Source organism: Psammomys obesus, unplaced genomic scaffold (assembly GCF_907164565.1).
Source record: "Psammomys obesus unplaced genomic scaffold, mPsaObe1.curated_primary_1811, whole genome shotgun sequence".
NCBI lineage: Eukaryota > Metazoa > Chordata > Mammalia > Rodentia > Muridae > Psammomys > Psammomys obesus.
Genome location: NW_026596034.1, coordinates 37,793,323 through 37,807,158, shown reverse-complemented (window position 1 = coordinate 37,807,158; position 13,836 = coordinate 37,793,323). Strand labels below are relative to the sequence as shown.

The 13,836-nt window shown below is 53.9% G+C and overlaps 2 protein-coding genes across 2 annotated transcripts in view; both read right to left on the bottom strand.

Annotated features, from left to right (window-relative positions):
- Cdh15 (cadherin 15) overlaps nucleotides 1–13,030 on the bottom strand; it is a gene marked incomplete at its 5' end in the record, with an annotated part of 30,969 nt that extends 17,939 nt beyond the window's left edge. The window contains one exon of the mRNA XM_055621428.1: nucleotides 13,007–13,030. Within this exon, the coding sequence (XP_055477403.1) occupies nucleotides 13,007–13,030 (24 nt within the window). The remainder of the gene's footprint in view (nucleotides 1–13,006) is intronic.
- The window catches only part of Acsf3 (acyl-CoA synthetase family member 3), a 56,466-nt gene continuing 55,642 nt past the window's right edge, over nucleotides 13,013–13,836 (bottom strand). The window contains exon 12 of the transcript XR_008721710.1: nucleotides 13,013–13,119. The gene's annotated coding sequence lies outside the window, so the exon portion shown is untranslated. The remainder of the gene's footprint in view (nucleotides 13,120–13,836) is intronic.

The following is a 13,836-nucleotide window of genomic DNA, read 5'->3' as shown; positions in this document are numbered from 1 at the left end:
CTGGACAGCCAGCATGCCAGGAATGAGGCCAGCTGTTGTCCTGGCCCCACATTCCCACTGTGGACCACCCTGTCCAGCTGCTGCAGCCATCAGAGGGGAATGAGGAGGGGGCAGACAGGCAGCTGCTCTGTCCCATCAGACAAACGGGCCCGGCCCACCTGACAGCGCAGACTGGGTACAGTGCTCAGAATCATGAGCAGCCTGGCTCCAGCCTGAGTCACCACAGCAGGCTGGATCTGCTGGGGATGATCCCTTTTCCCAGACTCAGTGAGGAGTCCCCAAAAGCACCGCTGAGGCTCATCTCTCCAAGAGGCCACATGGCTTCCTTGGTTCCTTAGACAAAGGCGAAGGCAGACACTTCTGGACTGTCCATGCTCCCCCTCAACCCAGCTTAGGAGAAGCAGCTGGAGAGATTGAACCCCAAGGGCAGGGCCAAGAGCGTCAGATTTCTTATTCCTATTAGTAATGTGTGCATGATACTGGGATTAGAACCAGGCAAGTTTTCTACTGGTTACATCCCACGATGCTTTTATTTTTTATTTTGTCTTTTTGTTTTCTTTTGTTTTGTTTGTTTCTCAAGACAGAGTTTCTTTGTGTAGCCTTGGTTGTCCCGGACTAGCTTTGTAGACCATGCTGGCCTCGAACTCACAGAGATCCGCCTGAGGCATGTATTCTTAAATTGCCCAGGTCATGAACTTCTGATTTTCCTGCTTCAGCTTTCTGAGCAGCTAGAATTGGAGGTCTGGTGGGGACCAGTGCTGAACACAGTCCAAGCCCCTGGACTGCCCTGGAGTTCAGGGAGCTCCGATTCCGGAGGGAACCTGGGTAGGGAGGCAACAGAGCCAGGTAGATCCCTCTCCCTACCCAAACCTGAGGAGCCCAAGACAGGGAAAAGCCCAAAACAGAGGAGGTGGGAAGCTGGGAGTGGTGGCTCCTGCCTGTAATCCCAGCACTCTGGGAGGCAGAGGCAGGTTGGATCTCTGTGAGTTCGAGGCCAGCCTGATCTTCAAAATGAGTCCAGGATAGCCAAGACTACACAGAGAAACCCTGTCTGGAAAACATAAACAAACAGGAGGCAGGAATGATCAGAAGGCCCAATGTGTGTGGACAAGAGTAAACAAAATTGTGAAAGCTGAGCGGGGGGGGGGGGGGGGGGGGGGGAGGGGGCATGCAGGAAAAATTCTCCTTGCGCAGGAGCTAATTTGAGTGCTGTTGTAAAGCAAGTACAGGAGGCCAGGCCTCAGAGGCCGCCTCTACCCTCACCTGACTCCTGGGGCCTCCAACTGCCTGGGGGAGGGTGTTCTGCAGTTGCCCTAGTGCAGCAGAGAGGGGAGGCTTGGGGAGGGGGGGAGAAGAATGCTACCGATGCCACCCATCCTGCATCCTCGGCGGCGCTGGTGGAAAATGTTATCGTAGTCAGTGGGGACATAAGCCCAGCCCAGGCTATGGGGGCGCTTCCGATGGGACAGGGAGTCATGCACAAGACTGGGGTTCTAGGTGGGGTCTAGAGGAGTGCTGGGTCTTAGGGAGCCTAGCAGATGTGCCCACGGGAGGGAAGGAGGCCCCCAAGGCCAGTGGTGGAGGTGGTTGGTGATGTGGGCCGATGCCCCCAGGCCACTGCTAGAGGGTCTTTCTGGCCAGGCACACACGTCAGCTGCCAGCGACTGAAACCTGAGCAGAGTTGCAAGGCTTGTGGGAATTTGAGGGGCCCAACAAAGTCCTGGAGGGTGTTCCCAGAAAAGCCGGACCCCACCCCCACCAGGCATACACGCAGTGCTGGCTGCCTCGAACCACGGTGATTCTTTGCCCTTGCCACCTGTTGCCTCTGGGGTGCTGGCCACAACCGTGCTACCATCTCCGTGGCAGGGGACCCTGTCAAGGACCACGGTACCCACATCCTCTGTTCTAGGCCAGTCCAGGGCCATCCAGGAGCCAGTCTGGAGAGTGCCCACAGCAGGAAAAACTAGGGACCTGGGCTTTTCCCAGCCTTTCTTGCACTGTGTTAGGAAGGCAGGGTACTGGACTTAGATCTGGGGACCACAGGCCACCACGTCTCCAGGTGGGCACAGAGGCAGAGCAGCTATCCTGGTCAGGCCACAGGCACTCTCAGCTGAGTGTGTGTTGGGCTGCTCTGGCCTGGAGTTACTTCCTCCAGAATCCAAGTCCCAGAGGGCAGAGCTGCAGCTACTCCTACTAGCCAGAACCATGGGGCAAGGGCTCAGACACCACCAAGACCAACCAGGGCACAGACTCACGTCACAGTTGGGAGTTTCATAGATACCGTGGGCTTCTTGCCCCTTCTGCCCGCCACATACTCTGGAACACAAGGATCTCATACGATTGTCCTTCGCTCGCTCCAGGAGGCCCTGTGCTACACTTCCAGACTGAAGGGTCAGCAGGCGGGTGTTCCTGTGCCTAAGACGCTCCCCAGTCCTGAACTATTTTGCTCATTGCTGTGCAGGAGCCGTCAGCCACGCTCCCTCTGGAAGCCCCTGTGCACAGGACACCCCTTCCTACAGTGCAGTAGAGGGTGTGGCCCACCCTGGACACTGCAGGCCGAGGCTCTCTGGTCCCCCAAAGACACTGCGGGCCAGTGGCCCCAGGAAAGCCATCCCAAAGCTAGAGGCCACAAGGTTCCCAAGCTTACCTGGGCGAGCAGCAGGAGGACGAAGGGCAGAGCAGAACTCATTGGGGCAGCAGCTGAAGAGCTGTGGGCAAGTGACCGACTGGGCGGCCAGTGGGACGGTGGCGCTTCTACCCCCAGGATGAGAGTGCTGGGCTGAGTGACAGCACAAGTGCTTGGGCAGCAGGCCGAGGGATGTGCAATGGGGCGGGGCCAGGGCGGGGTCTGGGCAGGACTAGGGCTGAGTGACAGTGTGTGTGTGTGGGGGGGGGGAGTTGTAGGCAGTGCTAGAGATGAGTGACAGCACATGTAGGTGAGGCCTGGATAGCAGCCTGGGTGTGGTATGAGGTGCCAGGGCAGAGGCAGAGCAAAGCCACAGCACATGTGCAGTAGGGCGCGCCTGAGGGCCCGAGCGAGGCTCTGTAAGGTTTTGAGGTGAGCTCCTGTGTAGAGGGTGGTCCTGGACTGAGTGACAATGTGGAGTGGGACTGGGAGTGGACACAGTGCCAAGGACTCGGCGCGCAGCAGGCTGGGGCCTCTGGCAGCTGTCCAGAGAGGCCCAGGTTTGTAGGAGCCAAGCACAGAGGGAGCCAGGCACAGGAGCCCATTGCTTTAATGCGGGCACCTGGGAGTCAGAGGCAGGCAGATCCCTGTGAGTTAGAGGTCTACACAGTGAGCTCTGGGCCAGCCAGGACTACACAGAGAGACTCTGTCTCAAAAAAACAAAACAAGCCCCTTTGCCTTCCCCTCCTTCTGCCCCTCTCTTGCCTCTTTCTCACTCTTTCTGTGTCTCTCCTCCCCTTTCTCTCTGCACACGCTTTTCCTGTCTCTCCCCCTCCCTACCCCTTCCCCTCTGCTCCTAATAAACCCGAGGAAACAAAACAAACAAAGCTGGTGCACTCCTGTGATCCCAGCATGCAGGGGGGCAGAGGCAGGCAGATCGCTGTGAGTTCGAGGCCAGACTGGTCTACAAAACAAGTCCAGGCCAGCCAAGGCTACACAGAGAAACCCTGTCTTGAAACCAAAACAAAAAGTTAAGGGAGAAGACAGGTTGTGAAGAGAGAGGAGCAGAAGGGTTTGCTCTTCAAGGACTCAGGAGAGGCTCCTGCCTCAAGGCCTTTGCACTGGGAATGTCTTACCTGGATGGCACCCAAGGCTTACTTCCTCTCGGCCTTATGGTTCTAATAGCACCCCACTACTACCGGGGTTCCCTTGGAAGGTGACCTTTGTGGTATCACCTGAACGGAGTCCTGGGGTAGTTGTGAGTGTCCTGGGAGCTCACTGGCTCATGGAGGCTGGGTGAAAGGGAGGAAGGCTAGAGCATTGCCATTACTGAGGGGTTCAGGCCCAGGCCTTACCCCACTGGCTACTGGCCTGGGATCTGGCCAGAGCTCCTCTGCCCATTCCTGCATCTGTCTCCATACGTGCATGCAGTGGTCACCGTGACTACGTGGGACATTTTCTTAGCTTCTGGGTGGTCCTCCTTAACCCCAGCTGGCTCTGGTTGCAATCCTGTGACCAGGTGGGGTCTTCAGGGACCTGAGGGTGAGGAGCAGAGTAATCCAGTGTTTCTGGGCAGGCTAAAGTGGCTTGCATTGAAGTAGGCAGAAGTTAATGAATCCAAGGCTTCAGAGGGGCAGGAAGGGTGTGTGGTCCCGGCCAGCTCTGCTCTACTGTGTTGGGCAGATCCAGTGTGGATTGCTACATCACTGAGGTCCCAGACCCTGACTAGAAGGAATGAAGGGTACACAAGAATTTTCAAGGCCAGGCATCATGACACAAGCTTTAAATCCTAACACTCAGGTGTCAGAGGCAGGTGGATTTCTATGAGTTCGAGACCAAAGCTCACTTCCGGGGCTTGAAGTCCCACCAACCCCCACCCTGGAAACCCCTGACCCCAAGTAACCCTATATAAGCCTGCCTCCCACTCAGTTCTCTGCGCTTCTCACCTAAGCAGAGGCAGCCACCCTCCGGTGTTCTCCCAGTAAGTCTCTTGTGTGAGGTTTGCTGTGCGTGTGACTCTGTGGCGTTCCTTGGCTGCTGCCTGCCAGGATACCTTTCCCTTCAGAGCCGTTAACACTTGCAGTGGGGAAACCTTCCCCCCAACCCTGGAGCAGCACTGTAACACTAACGTTGATGCTGTAACTCAGATACAGATAGGCTCTCCTGGTACCTGCACTCCCCTTCCGGGTCTGAGCCCCATGGGGACCCTAGCCTTTATCTCTTACTACCTTCTGGCTCCCCATCCTTTGGCATCCTATCTAGCAGTAGTAATCTGGCAAGTTCCCCACTTTGGGCAGAGGAACCCCCAGCCATGGTCTTTAAGGCTATGGCTGGCCTGTTTAACCAGACCTCATCCCTGCATCCTTGGAGCTGCAACCCTGTAGTTTCCTGAGGCTCACCTGGTTATTGCCTCTCTTCCTTGCCCTGTCCTCCTGCCCTCTCTTTGGTGCTGCCCATATTTTTCCTTGATTTCCGGCCTCCATGAATTCCACAGCTCCTCTAAGCCTTTGTGGCTTTGTGGTCTCCTTCCTGACCCTTTCCTGTGGGTGAGACTGCCCTCCTAGGCCTTGGTTCCTGTCCTCACCCTCTGGCTTCCATGAAAGCCCTGGTACCAAGCACTGAGTCTCTTTGGGTTCAACTAAGCTAGGCCTCTGAGCCACTTTGGTGTGGTGATGGCCCACTGAATGGCTTGTGTCTTCCTCTGGTCCCCCTTGAGTACTAGGGATGCCCTCACCTACAGGCTGCAGTGACATTTTTCCTACCTGCTCCTCCTGTCCCTGGGAATAATGACTTCCATACCCTCTTAGTCTCCTTAGGGATGGCCCTTAGAAAACCTCCAGCCTCTATACCTGGCACCGATGTAAGGGCACTAAACTTGTTCACCTTTGCAAGCAAATTTGGCCTAAATACTCCTTAGATTATCAATCTAAATGGCCACCTAATGGCACCCCAGATTCCAAAGTTGACTTTTCCAAATACTGTGAGCCACTGGGGAAATGAAGAGAGAGTCCCCATTCCTTACACTCAGGCTTTTCTTTTCTCTGCTCTGCCCTGCTTGTTTTCTTCTGGTCTCCCTAAGTTACACTGTGTAGATGACCTGTCTTTTAAGTTACTGTTAATAGATTTGTAAGTTTGTAGGCAAGTGGGAGCCTGGAGCCAGACCCAGCTGGAGCCGGAGAAAGGAAACGAGCAGGCCAGATACTGTGTGCATACACCCCTTGCTGGTTTGGTGAGTCTCGGTTCCCTCCTGCAGTATCCTCAGTCTGAAACCAGGGTTCAAAATTTTCCCAAGCTGTCTTTGTTCTAAGCTCAGTGGGCTCAGTTTAATGGGGATTCAGGTGTCTTCTCGATATGATTGGCATTAGATTGTTGTTTTATGCTGTCCTCTTTAATTAAAAGCTAGCTCCCCTTCTCTAGACCGAAGCATGCTTGTTTAAAGGTTTCCTCCAAAGTCTCTGTCCCATTCCAGGCGAGACACCAGACTATGTGACAGAGAAAGGAGTGCAAGCCAAAATACAGCGACAGACTGTTCCCAGTGGAACTTTTGCTAAGCATAAATCTTATCTCAAGATTTGTAGGACTATTGTGTAAACTTTCTGTACCTCAAGATTTGCAAGCATATTGGGTATGCTCAAATATGTGTAACAAAATGGTTAACTTAAACAGAGATCCACCTGCCCCTGCCTCCAGAGTCCTGGGATTAAAGGTGAGGCCACTACTCTCCACTATTTTCAATCATGCTAATGACCTCCCCTTCATCTGCCTCAACCTCATCTCTCTCTCTCTCCGGCCTCTTTGGTCTCCCTTTTTTCCTCCTCAGCAACAGGTGGCTCAAATCAATCCTCCCACTTCCAGCCCTCAGTCCCCCTGCTACTCGCTCCTGCTCTGCCATGGGACCCCTCTACCTCCCCCTGCTTGGTCTAACCTGGTCGCAGTTCTCCCTTTGTGGGAGGTTGCCAGGGTAGACAGCTTGGTCAGGGTACATGTCCCTACTCATTAGGCAAATACTCTCAAATGGAAAAAGATTGGGGTCCTGTATTGCTAATTCTTCTACCTTTATTAAGGATATCACCCAATCTTACAACCTTACTTTCCATGGTCTTTAGATGATTCTCACCAACACCCTTCTCCCCAAGGGGTTCAGGCCAGTCTGGGGCTAGGCTAGAGCATGTGCAGATGAATCCAGACAACTTGCGTCCTGGCCTGTCTTCACAAGCCTCCCCTTAGAGTGCTACTTTTCCCAGAGTTTCCCTGACATTAGGGCCAAACTTAAACACCTAGAGAAGGGAGCCCTGACTCCACAGGCAGAAGTCTCGGCCTTTAAGGAATACCATGGAAGACATGAGAAAGCCCCCAAACAAAAATACCTGATGCTAGCTCAGGCCTTTCAGCCGGCCAAAGCAACTGCCCAGGCTTTGGCCAGGCTCTTCTGCCTTCCAAAACCTGAGAGCCACAAACGTGATCAGGAAGATCACTGAGCCCAGGCTTGCCCAAACCCTCATAACCACCTCAGCCAAGCCAAGGTGCCACACAGGGGACCAAAACTTCCCCCATGCCCCTTTGCAACATGAGGACATCAAGCCCAGGCTGTCCAGCCAACTTCTAGGTTTGACCATGGATTGCTGAGTGGGTCCAGGCTCCCCTGGCCCGACCACCGCCATCTCCAGCAGGGAGCCTCCGGTAGTCATCACAGGTCACTCCTTTCCGTCCTTCTGGACACTGGGGCTACCAACACAGTCCTAATGGAGTTTTGGGGACCCACTTCCTTTTGTTGTTCCTCTATTGTTGGGCTGGGGGCCAGCCTTACACCACTTAGCTGGCCCTTCAGGGTTATTCCCCTTCTCCACTCCTTCCTTGTGGTACCGGCCTGTCCTGTCTCCTTGCTGGGATGGGACCTCCTAGCCAGAGAAGAAGCCTCTATTTCTTGGATCATCTGCTTGATCCAAGGCTTGATAGCCTCTCCCCTCCTCTTTCTCCTCCAAATCATACATCGACACACCCTTCTCCGTACCAGCCTCTCAGGGGAGTCCCCGAGTATGGGACACCCCAAGCCCGACAGCAAAACATTCTTCCCTAGTCATCCAGTTACAGGGTGGAGAGGGACCACCAAAGAGATGGTAAGTTGGAGATACTAACCAAGTGGAAGGTTCCCTTGGGCTTTTAAACTGTGAGGATGAGGGTGTTAAAGGTGCAAAAGGCCTCACCAGTTCCATCACCTAGGCTCAATAACTGCTCTCTCTCTCTCCAAAGTCAGGGGACCTTAGGAAAAAAAAGAGGCTATGGTCCCTGATTATGCTTGCCCCATGGACCTCTATATCCCAATCAACAGGAAGTAGTTCAATGATAAACTAGCACTTCCCTTTCCTGACCCCTGATTGTTTATTGGTAGAAAAAAAAAAAAAGTGTGTGTGTGTGTGTGTGTGTGTGTGTGTGTGTGTGTGTGTAGGGTAAAAAACCCAAGCTCAAGCCAGGCAATGGTGGCACACATCTTTAAGCCCAGCACTTGGGAGGCAGATCTTTGTGAATTCGAGGACAGCCTGGTCTATAAAGAGAGTTCCAGGACAGGGCTGTTATACACAGAAACCCTGTCTCAAACAAACAAACAAACCCCACCCCCCAAAACAAGCTCAATTCTGGGGCTCAAAATCCCACCAATCCCTGAGCTCCAAATCTCAACCTTCCCTGAGCTCACTCTAAGCTCAGTACTTGAAATCTTACCAATCCCCACCCTAAAAACCCCACCTCCCCAAGAAACCCGATATAAACCTGCCTCCCGGCTCAGCTCTCGGCTGCTTCTCCCCTGGGGCAGGCCAGCCACCCTCCTGTGTTCTTCCCAGGAAGTCTCTGGGTGAGGTTTGCTGTACAGTTGTGGTGTTCCTTGGCTTCTGCCTGCCAAGGTGCCTTTCCCTTCAGAGCCCTACACAGATTGGGCTACATAGTGAGTTTCAGGGCAGCCAAGGCTATATAGTGAGACCCTCTCTCAAAAAAAAAAAAGTCATTTTCAGCTTCTGGAGATGAACTGAGGCTTTCAGAGAAGTAATGTCACTCTGCATTAGTGTGACATGGGTGTGATGGCAAGTCAGTGTGTGTTTACAGAGAGTGGCACAAACAGGCACACACCAGCACTGGCCGGGGCCAGTGCTGTCCCACGGTCCTGTGTTAGCAAGGTGAGCTGCTAGTGGCTCCTTAGAGGTCCAGGGTTCTGCCTGCCAGGACACTGCTGCCCTGGGCTTCATTTGTAGGTAGAGGGCAGACAGGAAGTTAAGCCACGAGGGAGGAGTGCTGCCTAACTGTTTCCTCCCAGATTAATATATTCCATTCTGCAGGGAAGCTCCTTAAGCAGGAAGGTAAATATCTTCGTTAGGGTTTCTTTTCTTTTCTTTTTTTTTTAATTTTTTTTATCTTTATTTTATGTGCATTGGTGTTTTGCCTGCACATATGCTTATGAGAGTGTCAGATCTTGGAGTTACAGACAGTTGTGAGCTGCCATGTGGGTGCTGGGATTTGAACCCAGCTCCTCTGGAAAAGCCATCAGTGTTCTTAACTGCTGAGCCATCTTTCCAGCCCCACACCCCGTTAGTTAGGATTTCCAGTGCTGTGAAGAGACACCATGCCCATGGCAACTCTTATAAAGAAAAACATTTAATTGGACTGGCTTATAGGTCAGAGGGTTAATCCATTATCATCATGGTGGAAAGCATGGGAGCATGCAGGCAGGCATGGCGCTGGAGAGGAAGCTGAGAGCTCTGCATCTGGATCGCAGGCTGCCAGCAGAACTAAGATACACTTCCTCCAACAAAGCTGCACTTCCTAATAGTGCCACTCTCTATGGACCTATGCAGGGCCATTTTAATTCAAACCACCACAGTAAACAACTCAGGAAGCTTCAGGGAGTCCCTGAAGCTGACCAGATTCACTAGGCCCCTCCCTGCCAGAGGAAGCAATGAACGCTGAGCGTGCCTCTCAGAAGAGCAGAGCCAAACTGCAAAGACTCTTAGACCCAGAAGAAGATAAACCAGCCAAGCTACCTGAAAGAGGTTTGGACCAACTGAGTCACTTAGAAAGGGGCCTGCCAACCTGTTGCTTTGCCTGCAGGCTTTGCAATGTGTTTCATGTTCCCTGCTTTTGTGACTGTCACCCATGCTAGCGGCCTCAATGATGGAGCCGTCTTTGAGTCCTTTCTGCTTTTGTTAAGTAACCCCAATAAAAGTCATTTGCACGAAGTTGGACTTTGGTGGTATTGGGAATTTGGTCTGTTGAGGGCTCCCTATCGGATGGGAAGACACGTGTAGTGTCTCCCCAAAAAAAGAGTGTGTGGGGCAGATAAGGAAAGCCATGAGCCCTGGCCGAGGCGGTGGCCTGGGGGAGTGGCCCTGTAGAGGGCTTTCCTGCCCCTTAAGCACCTCCCAGGGACAGAGGCAGCTGCCCACAGCTGGACTGAGATGGCCTAGCCAGCGCCCACAGCTCTGTCTGCCCTCTGGTGACCACAGGATGTAGTCAGGATGCCCCAGAGCGTCGGGACCCACAGAACAGTCACTTGCAGCGGGTGGGTGGTGGCGTCACGCACCTTTAATCCCAACACTTCGGAAGCAGAGCAGGCGGTCTGAGTTTGACACCAGCCTGGGGTAGTGAGTTCTGGGACACCCAGGACCATACAGAGAAACCCTATCGAGAAAGACCCAAACCAACCAACCAAACAAACAACAATAACAACAAAACATGGCGGCACACGCATTTAATCCCAGCACTCTGTGGGTTCGAGGCCAGCCTGGTCTACAAAAAGAGTTCCAGGGCAGCCAGAGCTACATGGAGAAACCCTATTTTGTAAAAAACCAACCAACCAAACAAACAAAAATACCTAAAACAAAGACAAACCAACTAACCAAAAAACCAGTTACTTGCAAAGTGCAGTTAAGAGTGGAGGTGCCTGGCACTGAGGCCACTGTGTGCTGAGTGGGGTGAAAGCCATCCAGTGATGGAGTGTGAAGGTCGAGGCACACACCATGTCTATTGAGAAGCACTGTGCTCAAGAGCACTTCCAAACTCACTCTGACAGACACAGGGGACGCCACCCGCTGCGGTTCTCTCCCTGTTCTACACAGACACTATGATGAGAGGACAACTTGGGGAGGAAAGGGTTTCGTCTTACCCGTTACAGTCCGTCACTGAGAGAAGTCAGGGCAGAAACTTAAGCTGGGAAACTTGGAGTCAGGACCTGCAGCACAGACCAACACTGCTTGCCAGTTTGCTTCCTGTGGGCTGCTCGGCTCCTTTTCTCATACTGCCCCGGCTCACCTGGGCTAGGGGCGGCTCCGCCCACAGCGGAGCAACTAAGAGAATGGCCCACAGCATATCCACTAGCAAATCTGGTGGAGGCAAGTCCTCAAACTAGATTCCCTCTTCCCAGGTGACTCTGGTTTGTCTTAAGTCGACAAAACCCAGCACAACACACATGAAGCCAGTGAGGACCAACATTGCTCGGAACGTGACATTTGAGCCGGATTTATGCAATGAGTGTGGGAATGTTTCCCTCGTACAAAAACAAAAACAGGAAACCGGGATTAGCTCATGGGATCTGGTTCATGCCATTTTCTCACAGACACCTCACTGCCTATTACCACCTGTCCATCACCCACCTGGGCTGGCCCCTCTGGCAATATGCCAGCCAAGGCACTGAACCACGGGCCAAGCAATGGTTCACTTCAGTACGTGTAAACTCATCACCTGGAACACGAGCCTTCTCACGGAGGACACCGGTCCTTTGTGAACAGGCTAGATCCCACAGAGAGCTTGAGAGCAACAACTCGGTCTGAGTCCCCCTTCCCAAAATAACTAATCAATCAGCCAGTTAATTCAGAAGATGCTGGGCCGGAAGTGGTGGCATATGAAGCTAGTGAAGAGGTGGAGCCAGGAGGATTGCCGGTTTAAGACTAGCCTGGGCAACTTAGTGAGGCTCCATGTCAAACTAAAGTACCAAGGGGCTGGGGCCTCGTAGAGAAGGCTTGCCCAGTGCACAGGAGACCCTGGGGTCAGTTTTCACCAGCAGGAAAAAACATTTCAGATCTGTGGACAGACAGGCGGGTGGAGCAGATAGGAGCTGCGGCTGCCCCTGCAGGCTGCTGTGTCCCCAGGGGTCTGGGGCCCAGCAGTCACTCCCAGAGCTGCCAGAGTAAGGACAGGGTGCAGGGGTACGAGCTCGTAGGGCCTTTCCTGTGCCACAAAGCCTTTTGCTTTGGGTATAAGCACTGTCTGCCCAGCTTCAGCACTGGGCTGGCAAAATGCTTGGGCAGGCAGACGCCCAGCCTTGAGCTCGCTTGGCTTCCTGTGTGCCCCGGTGAGGGCCAGAAAAGCCCACAAATTTTAACTGGCTCTTCACTCTGAATCTGCAGAAGTACTTGCGGGCAGAGTTCCATCAGAACACTCAGGAGACCGCCTCAGCCCAGAGATTCCTGCCATGCCTGCAAGCAGCAGCAGGGGGCAGTGTGGCTCCAGGGACACAGTAGAGGGAGGCGGGTACCTGTGGCTTCCCGTCTTTAGACAGGGTGGGGGTTGGGCTCTTTCATGCTGTGTCTCCACTCGGGTCACACTTGTCTCTCTCACTCTCAGGCACGGAGGCCCCACATCTGCTCAGTGGCCCTGCACATGGACCTGTCCAACCTGGTCTTCCTGCTCCATCAGCTCCAGCCCAGAGCCTTTTCTTCTGCCACAGGTAACCTGTGTTACCTGTCAGTCACCTGTCTCACTACGATCTAAATGTGGCGTGGCAACAGGGCGTGCGTGCGTGCGTGCGTGCGTGCGTGCGTGCGAGTGTGTGTGCCTGCCTCTGCTTCCCCAGTGCTGGGATTCAAGGCGTGTACTATCACCCAGTTAAAACATAGTTTTAAGGCATTTGATACTAGACCAGCTGCCTCCAGGCTGCGCTTGATAGGAAAGCCTATTGCAGTAAAAGTGGTCAGCAAGAGAGGCCCCTGCTTCTTCCCTTCCCCACAGTCCTTCCAGCTGTGGCCCACGGGAGCCGAGCTTGGGTGAGGAACGAGCTGCCATCCCGGGGGACAGGGGGGTCATGTTAGGCCAAATCCAGAAAGGCGGGAGGGAAGGGAGGGCCTCAGAAGAGCCAGGGGCTGTGCGCCTGGCCCATGGCGGGGTGGGCATGCCTTGCTTCACAGAAGTCCCTCCCCAGGAATCCACAGATGCACAGCTCTGTGTAGCGCTGGGGCCCTTGCTACTGGAGTTGGGGTGCCTGTCCACTTATCCTCCTCCCCAGGGCCTGCCCCTCCCCTGAAGCACTACTTGGTCTTTCATCCTCCAGCCCCATGCTGTTGTCAAGAAAGAGAGGAAGAGGCAGGGGTGCAGAGGGAAGTGCAGAGGGCAAGTACTTACCCACACCCTCTGGTTCAGCTGGAATTACTTCTGCTGGCTTCCGGGAGAAGACAGGGTGAGCAGTGAGGACTGGTGGGGCAGGTGGTCAAAGAGAAGCAAGAGAAGACCTAGAGCTGGAGACACGATGGAGTACACCACGGCTGAGCCATTGCTCCGTAGGATCACCTCCCAATCTAGCGAGTTGGTCATGCCAATGGCTGTGACCACAGGCCATGGACTGGACTATGGCTGTCGGATCTGTGCTGCATGACCCGGAGCTGGAGGCAGCTAGAGCGCTGGCGGGGGGCTGCTGCAAATGCTGTCCTGGTCTCTTCTCTCTTTTACCAGAAGGGTTTATTTGGGGCTTACAGCTTACTGGGGTAGGAGTCCACCACTGTCATGGTAGGGAGCACGGCAGCAGGCACGACACTGCAGCAGCCCAGAGCTTGGTGTCCTGAGTCTCCAGGGCCAGAATGCTGGAAATGAACTGTGTTCCAGCGTGGCCATGGTCATTGTCTGCTGTTCCCAGGAAGGCTGGGGTCATCTCCCACAGACTTCCCCTGGGGAGACGAGAGCACAGCTGAGGTTGAGGGAGAAGGGAGCTTGTCTGCCAAAGCAAGAGCGAGGTGGAAAGGCCAGGGCCAGGCAGCATATCTTCCTCCGCCCTTCCCAGTCGGCTGCTCTGAGGGCAAAAAGCAACGGTGAGCACTGGGGTCCTGAGCCAAGCTAGACAGTTCTGTCCCCAACTCTCTCCATTCTAAACTGGGAGTGCCGTCTTTCAGTCAATGCCAAGAGGATTGGTGACAAATTTGGGAGCAAAGAATCTGAAACAGCCAAATAAATCACATTAA